Here is a 12,873-nt window from a genome sequence, read left to right as displayed (position 1 = left end):
ATACATCACAATACAATGTAATCCAGGTAAATATGTAAAATGGCTTCAACACTCCCTCTACCTTTTTCATTTAATTCAACCATCAACTGCATCTTTCCTCTGGTTTTTGGTATTGTACTGCACACACTGCTATAAAACGTTTTTGGATGAACTGTACTTCATGTCCTCTCAGGGCCCGTTTGTCCACATCGCCAGTATCTGTGCTGTCGTTCTCAGCAGGTTCATGTCCTTCTTTTCAGGAGCTCAGGTAAGCTGATGTTAAGAAAATATTGAATTTTCAAGCAACTGTTACCTGTGATTATAATAAAATGTGTACTGTATGTATACTCATCTATATGTCATCTTTCTGTTCTCTCAATCCTCCCTCCTCTTCCTCCTCTCTGGATCAGTAGAATCCATACTGTTACACAGACATCCTGACAGTGGGCTGTGCTGTCGGGGTGGGCTGCTGCTTTGGGACTCCACTTGGAGGTACACAGTCTTCTCTCTTCTCTGTGTCTGTCTCTTTTTCACATCCCACATCTTCCCTCACCCACCCAGTACATTTAAATTGTAAGCTATGTTCAAGGGGTTTAACATTTCTTTAAGTATCCACAAGTGTTCCATTTCACAGGAAAGACCAGGTTGTTTTACATGCACCTTCTTGCTTTTTTCAGTTCCTGCCTGTTTGATTGCTGCTTATTTCCTTGTTGTCTTTTCCACCAGGTGTGCTCTTTAGTATAGAAGTAACATCCACATACTTTGCTGTGAGAAACTACTGGAGAGGATACTTTGCTGCTACATTTAGTGCCTTCATATTCAGAGTGTTATCCGTGTTCAACAAAGATGCAGGTACTGGTTGGAGAAAAAGTTGTCATCATCATTTTGATACTTATTTTAATGTTGTATTGGTGTGTGAGATACTGGCCAATATTATGACATTTTCTCTTTGTCAAGCAAGCACTAGAGGGCACCCTTACTTCAAAAATGAAAAGGCACATCATTTATTTACCAAATTGACAATGCCCTCCTCTAATATGAAGCAGAGCAGTATTTTATTACCTGATATGGGTCACCCAAGGGTCCTGAAGGAATGTTTAAGTGACTGCTGTGATCAAAATTGAATGCGATGTTACTGTGTAATACACACTCAATCTATATATTAGTAGTAACAAGAATGTCACCAGCTATTTTATGCAATCTATAGTCATTACCACCAGACTGTCAACTCAAGTGTCATGTGTTCCTTGCATTACTTGACTGAATCAATCAAACTGTTACTGGCCCTAACCTCCGTTAAATATAAAGTGTTTGTCACAAAGGTAAATCTACATGACCTCTTCTACTAAATTGAATATATTCTCATAACTATTTTAAGGCAAATTAAACTGAATAAATAGTTTAGCGCACTCAATTTTAGTAAGTAAGAATGGTATGTTAGTTTATGATTTCGAACAGACCCACACTCACACTAGAATGACCTTGTAATGCAAGGAAGTTGATCAGTGCCTCAGTAATACAGAGATGATTGAAAATATTTGTTTAAATGCCCCTTTAAAAAAAATACGACGGCAGCCGCTGCTGTAAACCAATAACTATTGACAATTCTATTTAATAATAATTTTATAATATTTTAGTCAAAGTACCTATCCTGTACTAAAAAGTGATTGCGTGAATTTCCTCTCTCTTTTTTCTTGTTTTCCAGTAACCATCACTGCTCTGTTCAGGACAAACTTCCGCATGGATTTCCCTTTTGACCTGCAGGAGCTGCCTGCCTTCGCCATCATTGGGTGAGGGGCTGGATAATGGAGACAAGGGCGTTCATGGCAGCGTCTTTGTGTGTGTGCTTTATGCAAATGTAGCATTTAAAACATTGAGAATCCAATTAGTGGTTCACCGTTTACCTCAAGGGAGGAAATGGAGAGACGTGCTGTATAACACACAGGCATGAACAAATGAATTAACTTGGCTAATGTGGAGTTTATTTGTTTTGGCAGGATCTCCTGTGGGTTCTTGGGGGCGTTCTTCGTCTATCTCAACAGACAGGTGGTGCTGTTCATGAGACGCCCCAACGCCATGACACGCTTCCTCACCAAACAGTGAGTCTTTGCTCAAAACGCTTGATATACATTTTTACATTTGCTATAATTGAATTGGTTAAAGGATGCTTATGGTATAGGATTTGACTAGTTACGCACTTAATCTACATTGACTGATGCCAAATCAAAATTAAATATGAATTAATTATTGAGTTTATATACAGTATATTATATGCTTTAATATTATTGGCAGCTAATCCTAGGTTTATATACTGAATTTACAGTTTGCAGTATTTGTATCTATTAATTGCATTTTTCCTTGTAAATTTAGTGTTTGAGTCAAAAATGTTGTTCATGAGAAATAATCCCTTATTATTTACATTCAATTTTCTTCTGTTCCCCCCCAGCCGGCTGATTTTCCCTGCTGTGGTAACACTGGTCATCGCCACCCTGACCTTCCCACCTGGGTTTGGACAGTTCATGGCAGGAGAGGTCAGTACTCAGAGTCATTCAGACAGGGAGACCACAAGGAAGGACAATCTGTCGTCTTTTTGTCAGTTTATCAACATACAGCACCAGGAAATGCCACCCAAAGAAGCAATTATCAGGAGCTAGGGATGTCATGAAAAAAGTCAATACCACATTTCTGGACACAACACAGTACCTGGTTTGGTACATTACCGTAGGAGCTGTAGTGCGCTATGGGCTTGTGTCTAACTTTGAACTGAGGACTATAGAAATACATTGTGGAATTTCATTGGTATATCTACCAGTACATTTGTGTTATTTTGAAATTGTTTTAATGCAGAGTATGCCTGCTTTCAAACAATACAGATCAACGTTGTGCTGTCCAGTATCCATCTGCAGGCCATGATGAAAAATATCCAGAAAGCAAAATTACCAACATTATTATATATCATATTTTATGTTATTGGATTCCTTCAGTGTGAGGCATCATCACAGAGCTGTAGGCGTAATAAATATAAGCCTGCTGTGTTCAATTTACGGAAGCTACATCACAGGATCAAAGCCTATCGAAGTTCAAACTGTGACCTACCGGCTTCACAGGGAGACACCAACATGAACATTTACCTTGTGCAGCTTTGAGGGGAAAAACCACAATCTACAGGGCTGTTTTAACACGGTTTGCCGAAAGCCTCATTATTTTCAGTGTTTGGCAAAGTGTGACAACGAGCTAGATAAAGTGTGTCACCAAAATGATTCTAATAATTGGTATTAGGAAAGGAGCTGTAAGCTCTGCTGCTAAAGCAAGAACCACATCTATGCTTGAATATTCTGAGCACCATCAGCTTACTAATATGCATATGTGGCCTTACTGTGATGTCAGTGTCTGTGCTTATCCTTGATTGGATGGCTTGTTCCCTTTTTCGTGAACACCTGGAGTTTTAAGGTGAAAGCTCTTCCAGCTATAGTTATAGATAACCATGTGTAGGGCAGCCCAATTTGGAAAAGAGGATCTGCACCTCACAAAGTTGTTTTATTAAGTCAGTAGAATGCAGCACCACATTATTAAATTGAGAAATGTATCTTAACATATTTTGCCTTTTATCAAATACTTCCTGACATTTGAAAATTGCACTAGTCCATATAACGATTTTGATTGTCGATAAAATGTGCAGCTCCCACCTAGTATGAGCTAGGCGTTTGTCATTTGCTTTTGTAACTGCATGTGTATCTATCCGTGTGCATATGCCAGTCAGCGACACCTTAACATGTTTTTTCCCTTTCCCCTTGCCCTTAGTGCATATCTTTCACGCCCTTATTGTATAAACGTCGCACACCTTTTTATAACAGCATTGGCTGTTAAGTAAAGTGATACATTTAAAACATTTCAGTTAAGAAAAGTAATCCCACATATATTTTGGGAAATGAAATGCTTCCAATCCAACTTGATAGCACAGCGCAGAGTGACAGCAGCAGCGGCAGCTCAGAGAGAGGAGATTAAAAGCTACATGAGTTGTGAACCAGACGTGAACCCAGGACTTCAAAAAGGCGCAGGAAAGCCTATTATTACATCCAGCTCCGTCTAAGGCCCACAGCAGCCTTCCACAGAGCAGATCCTCAACATCTCCCTCTCACACACCGAGCCATCAATTCCAGGCTCTCCATTCAAGCGTAGCTCAAGGAGGAAGCAGAAGAAATGAAATGAAGTTGGCGTTGTGTGAAGCAGATGTGAGATGTACTGTGATTTGTGCCTGTGAGCGAGTCAGCGGCATCTATGCAAATGTGCTGCAAAACGCTGCAAAAGTGAATTAGTCATTCATGAGTCATCTAAAGAGAATGAGTCATTGGACACGGCCACCCGTACCCGTCTGCTTCCAGCTTTACGGATGACTTCCTGTCTGTTTGTCCCACTTGACTTTCTTCCTCCCTTCACTTATTTTTACTCTTTCTTTTCTCATACATTTCCTCCTTGCATTCTTTCTTCTCCTCTATGATTTCTTTGTATCACTCCTCTCTCTTTGGCTTCTTCTCCCAACTCTTCCTTACCCAACGCTTCCTCTCACATCCCTCCCTTATTTTCTTCTTTTGCTTCCACAACCTCTCTATTCCTCCCATCCTTCTCTATCACTCGCTCATCCCTGTCTTTCTCCTCTTCACTTCCTCTTTACTTATCATCTAATTCCCTCTCTAACCCCCCCCCCCCCTTCTCCCACTTTACCCTGTCCTTTTCCTTTATCCCCTTATTTGCCACTTCTCTCATCCATCCCATCCGCTTCTCCTTCCTCTCCTCCCCCTCTCCAGCTGATGCCAAGAGAGTGTATCAACTCCCTGTTTGACAACTTTACGTGGACAAAGATTTCGGGGTCTTCTCCTCCGGTGGGTCTGGGCCTCTCCGCCGCCTGGCTTCACCCTGACGTCAGCGTCTTCGTCATCCTGCTGCTCTTCCTGTTCATGAAGGTGTGTGGCTCGCTCAAAGTGTAGGCTTTTTTGCTGGATTGGATAGGGGTTGGTTTGATGGTCGAGTGTGTGTCATCGTTTAAGTGTGTGATTGTGTTTGGATTGGGAAAAAGTGTGAATGAGTGTACTTGGCTTTCTCCACCTGACGTAAGCATCGACGTCATCATCGTCCTCCTCTTCATTGGGTACATTTGTTGCAGGTCACTCATGTGGTGTGTGTGTGTGTGTGTGTGTGTGTGTGTGTGTGTGTGTGTGTGTGTGTGTGTGGGTGTGTGTGTGTGTGTGTGTGTGTGTGTGTGTGTGTGTGTGTGTGTGTGTGTGTGTGTGTGTGTGTGTGTGTGTGTGTGTGTGTGTGTGTGTGTGTGTGTGTGTGTGTGTGTGTGTGTGTGTGTGTGTGTGTGTGTGTGTGTGTGTGTGTGTGTGTGTGTGTGTGTGTGTGTGTGTGTGTGTGTGTGTGTGTGTGTGTGTGTGTGTGTGTGTGTGTGTGTGTGTGTGTGTGTGTGTGTGTGCCTTTGTCTTCCTCTTGTCTTTCTGGCCAAGGTCAACAGTTCTGGCAAGCTGCCAGCAGTTCTAGCAGTCTTGTGTTTTCTTGTAAGCAGCTGTGTACACACACACACACACACACACTGGACAATCACACATCCCTTCTATCTTAGTAGTTATCAGCAGTGACATGACCAGAATTATGGTGGAGGTTCTGGATTGAATGTGCATGCACACAGGGGGACAGATGACTACTAACAGACTAGGAACTACCCAAATACATGTTGATAACTGCCCCACGATAACAAAGCAGCTTCAATACTTTTAATAAGCAGCATATATCATTTTAAAAATAATAATAATAATAATTACATTTATTCATATAGCACCTTTGAAACATAGCTACAAAGTGCTTTGCCATAAAAATACACAAAGAGCAAGTGAACTAAACAATAGCATCTTAACATAGCAACACATAGAAAATAATAAAACAAAAATGCATATATTAAGAATAAATGACAAAAAAAAACATCACAAAAAAGCAAAAGTGACTTAAAAGGGCTGACAGATTTTGCAGCCCTGATCTCCTCAGGCAGGTTGTTAAAAAGTCCAGGAGCTCTGACAGCAAAGGCTCTGTCTCCTTTGTGTTTGAATCTGGACTTTGGAACGACCAGCAGCGATGCCTTTTAGGATCTCAGGGTGCGGGACTGGGCATAGGGCATTAACAGGTCAGATAGATAGCTTGTGGTGAGGCCTCGCGAAGCCTTACTAGTCAGCAATGGAATCTCAAATTGATTCTAAAAGCAACAGGTAGCCAATGCAAGGCGTGATCGGTGTGATATGGTTATATTTCCTGGACTGGGTTAAAATCCTTGCAGCAGAGTTTAGATGAGCTGGAGGCGGGAGAGGGATTTTTTTACTTATACCAGGAGGAGTCAATTGCAGTAATCTAATCTAATGGTGATGAAAGCATTGATGACAGTTTCAAGAGTTTAGATATTTGAATCTTTAAAGCAGCGTCAGTGAACTAACAGGTTGGAAGAGAACAAGCAGTGTCATAGAGCTTGTAGCCTCAGTAACTAAATCTAGCACGGACCGGTATATAAAATCAGGCAATTAACTGATATGAATATGGATAACCTGAGAGCTGTCTGGTGCCTTTGTACTGAACGTTCTCTTGTGTATTTATTGAGCATGTGGTAAGACCTAATGCCTCCCACTGAAGAGCTGCAACTGCCCACGCCCATACAATGAGTGGGTGGTGTCATTACCACCCAGACAATGTCAGTGCAGAGGACCTCATCTGAAAGAACTAGATGACAGTCCGACTGGAATTGAATAGAGCTGAGAATAATCAATAGATCCAAGATCACACACACAAAAAATGTGATTTTTCCAATATTGTCCAACTCATTTAGGCCAAATGGGGCGAAGCCTGCGAGCTAGTTCAGGCAGTCAACTCGAGCACCAATGATACATTAACACGTGACGCACCTTGTCCCTCTTACAACCAACCAACGCATTCTCCTAAACATGCCGCTCTATTTAAGCTGCCAGATCTGCCTGCCTCTGCCTCGCTATTGCTGCTGCTGCGTTTGTGCCCTGCTATTGCGTTCACATTGCTACTGCTGCTGTGTTTCATGTTGCTGCTGCTTGCCTGCCCCACCGCCACCCCAGTGGCTCGGGGGGATAGTTATCTATTCATCACTCAATGTTCTTTGTAAATCTGTGGAGTGATGAGGCCCGAGCCTGGACGCCAAACTCAAACTATATGCTGCTTCTGATAAACATATAAAGAAACACGTGAGTTGTCTGACTGAATTGCCAATATATGCAATCTTTTTTAAATATCCAATTGCACAGAGCATCAAGTCTCTCCTGTAGTGGAAGTATGATGCTTATTGTAATCATCGTTGCCCACTGGCAATGCTTTTCAAAATGCGTGCACATTTTTTCCTGGCCTCCTCCAACCTCAAAAAATATTTTCCTTCTGTGATGACAAACACATGTTCTCCTGGGTCCTATCTAATTTTGGACACACTGACAAACAAATGTTAGACGTGCAGGGACAAATAGCGGTACCCTACCAGACCCACATGAAGAGACGATAATTTGGCCTTTAATATTGGAAATGAATGGATCTGTGAAGACACCAAGACAGAATCATTTGGTAGATCTTACCTTCACTGAACATTTTTACATCTCATACCCAAGCTTAGTATGCAGGCGGTATAGCTGGTGGTTAATCCTTCTCCTCATTCAGTACCTACTTACAGTACGTTGTATTGACATCATTAAGAACTTGAAAATGCCGTTTTGTAAATGATTTAATAAAGCAGGATTGGACAACAACTCCAGCACTGTTTTAAGCCTCATGTTTGACATTTCATGTTTTAATGTCTTACGGTAAAGTAGTTAGCCTCTCACTGTTGCTAGGTCGTTACTGTTGTTAGGTTGTTACTGTTGTTACTGTTGTTAGGTTGTTACTGTTGTTAGGTCGTTACTGTTGTTAGGTCGTTACTGTTGCTAGGTCGTTACTGTTGCTAGGTCGTTACTGTTGTTAGGTCGTTACCGTTGTTAGGTCGTTACCGTTGTTAGGTCGTTACCGTTGTTAGGTCGTTACTGTTGTTAGGGTTGTTACTGTTGCTAGGTCGTTACTGTTGTTAGGTCGTTACCGTTGTTAGGTCGTTACTGTTGTTAGGTCGTTACTGTTGTTAGGGTTGTTACTGTTGTTAGGTCGTTACTGTTAGGGTTGTTAAGTTAAGTTTTATAATGGTTGGGAAAACCTTTCTGTTTATTTTAGCATCATGTTGGCTAAAATGTTGGTGACATTCTTCTGTATACAAACATACCATGCAATGTCAAGGTCAGCAAGAATGATCAAGGTCATGTCTTTTCTTTGTACAATATATTAATAAACCAATTATTGTGAGAGACCTAGTTGTCATCCAGTTCTAAAATACTGACCTACAGGGAAACAACAGTGTTGCCACCATCAGTTAGACTTGAAATGTAATCTAGACAGAAACACATGTCTCTAAAAATCAAAGCTGTTCTGAAGTCAAAAGGTAGCCCTCCCTGTGTTTAGCCTCCTGATATTCTAACTGTTTGTGTTCCTGTCAATCTGTCCTCCCCCGTATTGTTCCTCCTCTGTGACCAGAGCCTCTGAGTTCAAGTGATTCATGTATGAAAAACACAGTCAAACAGTGTCTGGTCTCTAAATACTGTGAGTCCTGACCCACAAACAGTCTGTTGGCTGCTGAAGGAACGGCACCAAGCTGTTGCTGCCTCATGTTTGAGGAAAATCTGCAGCTTCTCAAGAGCTCATGCAGAGCACAGTGAAGAAGTGAGAAACTGCAAGAGCAGATAAGATTCTCAGTCAATACAGAAGAAAACTGTTCAGAAGACATGGAAGCCACATTACACTCAATTCCATTTACACTCAAATGTGCTTGATGGTCTTTCTCAATGTCTGACTTACATGTTTTATTGGTCAGTGTTGTGAGTTTGAAGCTTAAGATATGATTAAAAACATTAAAAATGTTCTCCACTCTGTTATTGGAAATTCTATTTCCCTTTAAAGAGTCAATGCCGGCCTATTCTGTTTTTTGCATTGTCTACAGTTCATCTAGGCATAAATGCCACATAAATAATCCTATCAACAGGATATCAAAGTCTGTCACTCAGCTTCCTAGGCTGCATTAGTTTAGTCGTGGTGTTTCTCAATGAGCAGAGCGGCTCCCTGTAGTGAACACTTAATGTAACCAAAACTGAGAGCAGCTGGCTGTTAAAACTCTTTCACAGTACACACACAAACACACTCTTGATCTTCCTCTCCCCTGTGTTTATGGTTCTCTCTGGCTCTGATTTCCTTTTTCTCTCTCTTAGTCCACCACATAATTATACTTTTGAGTTTGTCTTCATTTAATTTAAACTGTCAAATGATGTGCTAGGCAGCTGCACTGTAATGAAGCAAAAAAGAATTACACATGCTGAATATAAGTGTACTTTTGTTTGAATTTCGGTAACATTTTTGTTAAATTAGCATTTTTTCCAGGTTGGAATGCAGACTCAGAAACCTGATGTGGTCTATATGCAGTCGAATGTATTGTAATCCAAACAATAGGAAGAAAACTTTCCATGAAAAACTCATAATTGACAATTTTGCAGAAAGTGGCAAAATATAACACGTAATTGAGTGTAATCAGAGTTAGCAATAGTTTAAATGTATAATGCACAACCTGATTTTTGGGCTCAAAATCAGGTTTTGACTAACAAACCAGGGTTGAAATATATATTATATTTATAAAAAAAACATAGGTACTTGATTGTGAAAGAAACATTTGAGAGTATTAGTTTATCAGATTATTTTGTCAAACCACATACAGTACACAGTATTTTTTCTGTATAGGAGTATAGATATACACTGTTGTTTTTATAGTTTATTTTTCCATGTTCAGGCAGCTTTTAAACATAAACCACAAGAAGCTTCTGTATTGGATAGATTTATCTGTCAAACGGTTACCTTTTTTTAGTGACCAATAAAGGTGAGTTGGAGCTTTAAGTTCAGTCCATATTATTATGCCTATAACTATTTGTACTTCTATCCCTTTATGGCACATTAACAGCACCTTGTCACTCCATCTCCAACTTGTCCTTTATCAAACAGTGATTTTACTAATCTATTTTAGGATTTCTGACACTGAATTGAAGTGTGTGCTGAAGGCCTGTGTGTGTTTGTGTGTGTTGTGTGTTTCTGCGTGACTGTGTTTGACTTTTGGGATTAACGGAGAGAAAAAGACTGTGAGTGCAGTCCTCTCTGCCATCAGGACGGCAGCCACCCTGTGAGAGACGCCGTAATGAGCTTTTATCTTGTACCACAGTAATTAAGTTCTCAAACGACGATGATAATCGATGTGTGTAGAATGGTAATCTGGACCGCTAAAATGCTAATGTCTCCCAATCCCTTCAAATCCAATTGAGTATGTTGTGCCGGGGACAGAAAGCTGGGGAGTCGTTCTCTCCGCCAAACATCCCAAGTGTTGGTAAAGGTAATCATTATCGCTGATGAGCTCTGCAGCCAAAAACAGAGGGTATTATTAAGGGAGCTATTTCAAAGGTACACTTTGATGAATACAGATATTGTTTGGAGACAAACACTGTAAGTAACATCTGAAGGGTGAGTTTATTTTAGAGAAGTACTAGTCATCAGCCTCCACTTCTGGGAGACAAGTTGAGCTACAGCACCATCCTCCGCAGCTTCAGTGCTGCAGCTGTTGAGTGCCTTGCTCAAGGACACCCAAGGGTGATTGGGTCCCCTCCACACAAACACACACACACACACACACACACACACACACACACACACCTTCCAGATTATCCACTTCTGTGGCTCATTAAGCTGTGACTAAATGAATGGATTGTTTTTCTCCCACTCAAACACAACCACGCAGAACAAAAGGTCTTAATAGCGCATGGACTTCATATCACTATGCAACACGAGCAATAAACTAATAAGCAATCCTACTAGTTTTAGGGCTGGGTAAGCTGCCGCAAGAAAATAGATCATATTGGAAATTAAAACATGGAAGAAGAACAAAAGCTTCCGACCTGTTTGCTCTTTAAGAAATCACAGCATTGATTGAGACTTGTTTTCACGCTGACTGTGGAGCAATTTGACATCTTGTCAGCCACATTAACATGCCTAGAATGCAGAACACATAGTTTGGTCACATCATGCTTTTCCCCAAATGTTTATAAACAAACAATCAAAAAACGAAGCGCAGCATTTCCCCTATACGTTTACTAGTGTTTCAAATTCAAAAGTGGGAAATGCCATTGTATTTTCAGTCTGCAGCCGTAGGGGAAAGCCTTGAATACTCATATTTAAATCAAACGATGAGTTGATGAGTATGAGTATGTTGATCTGAAGTTAATTTGAGGCTGCACACTTTGGTTTTATTGTTTTCCATCAACAGCTCCTATTTTGTTCTCTTTAACATGTTGTATGATTTTGTGTTGCAGTTCTGGATGTCTGCTGTGGCCACCGCCATGCCCATTCCATCTGGGGCATTCATGCCTGTCTTCATACTGGGTGAGAATTTACACCTATAAGCTTTAAATGAAGCAAGGTTTGTGTGGGTGGTTATTAAATGATAATACATTTCGGTATCAATAATTTGATAGCTTTCATTTGCACGTTTTTGCCCATTAGTAGCCAGTTAACGGCATTTTTCAATTGATTGAGCTGCCTGCAAATCAGTTATATTTCAAAATACTGTTTTTATGGAATCACAGTCGTTGATTTATTATCTTTCCCCTGAGATATTACGCTCTTATTATTCAGATCAACATTTTAGGAATCTGTTTATTTGCAGTTCATCTGTTGTTTTTGTAGTGACCTTTACACATACTTCACTTTAAATTATTCATCATTACAAGCTGCAAACAACTTGAAATGGATCAATTCAGCTCCAGATAGGCAGTGTCATGTTTTGTGTGTGCTATTCATCACGCAAAACAACAGCAAACAGTTTCCAAACATGCAAATGAGACCATTACATCGGCTTCATGAAAAATGAACGAGCAAGATAGTTTCTTAACAGACAAGTCTCTCTGACTAATGATGTTTTGGCCATTATCATGTTGGAATGATTTCTTTAATCAGCCTTGTCACCATCTGCTCCCACAACAAACACTGATGACTTGAAGTCTGTTTGCTCTGGAAAGAAAACTGTTTAGAGATGAACGGAGGCTGACAATCTTAATAATTGTTTTCCACATGTAACAGATTACCTTGCTACATTACATATATTTAATTTAAAATGCCACTTCAAGGTCATAGGCCCAAATCCAAACGGACCCCTTCACCCCCCCCCCCCTCATAAATAATACAAAATGAAACTTGAACACACTAATGTATTATTTTTGAAGTCACACATATTGAAGTTCACTGATCTGGTTAAATTTAAAACGGCACAAATCATGTACAGAGCAAGACATAATCTACTTCTGAGGAAATTAAAAACATTGTTCATAGACCGAGAGGGTGGGTATCATTTGAGAGGAAATCTACATTTTAAACAACTCAAGGTCAGAACAACTGAGAAGTATGAGTATAACAATCTGTGGGGTGATTTTATGGAATGGTTTGGAGCAGGAGTTAAAACAAAGCACAAGCATAATTCAGTTTAAAAGGATGTACAGAAACACTTTTCTGGAAAACTATGAGAATGAAGAGAGGTGATTGAAGATGAGAAATTATTGTATATGTATGTATAAATGTAAATGTAAGTAGGAATAACTTGCACAATGACTTAAAGGACAATCATTGATCAAGTAAGGGGTGGGAATTAATAAGCATTTGCTTCCTCCTACTCCCTTTCGGACACATATGATTTATTTTTTAATTTTTTAATTATTATTATTATTATTATTAATATGAAGATTT

General features: G+C 40.1%; 1 protein-coding gene across 1 annotated transcript in view; it reads left to right on the top strand.

The window, feature by feature from the left end:
- LOC117477780 (chloride channel protein-like) overlaps positions 1–12,873 on the top strand; it is a 49,239-nt gene that overhangs the window by 20,366 nt on the left and 16,000 nt on the right. Inside the window, 8 exon segments of the mRNA XM_034124521.1 lie at positions 173–247; positions 393–471; positions 706–831; positions 1,685–1,769; positions 1,977–2,078; positions 2,426–2,510; positions 4,785–4,940; positions 11,448–11,517. Coding sequence (XP_033980412.1) covers positions 173–247; positions 393–471; positions 706–831; positions 1,685–1,769; positions 1,977–2,078; positions 2,426–2,510; positions 4,785–4,940; positions 11,448–11,517 — 778 coding nt within the window.

Source organism: Trematomus bernacchii, unplaced genomic scaffold, assembly GCF_902827165.1.
Source record: "Trematomus bernacchii unplaced genomic scaffold, fTreBer1.1, whole genome shotgun sequence".
NCBI classification, from domain to species: domain Eukaryota; kingdom Metazoa; phylum Chordata; class Actinopteri; order Perciformes; family Nototheniidae; genus Trematomus; species Trematomus bernacchii.
Note: the sequence above shows the minus strand (reverse complement) of the source record. Positions and strands in the feature narration are given on the sequence as shown.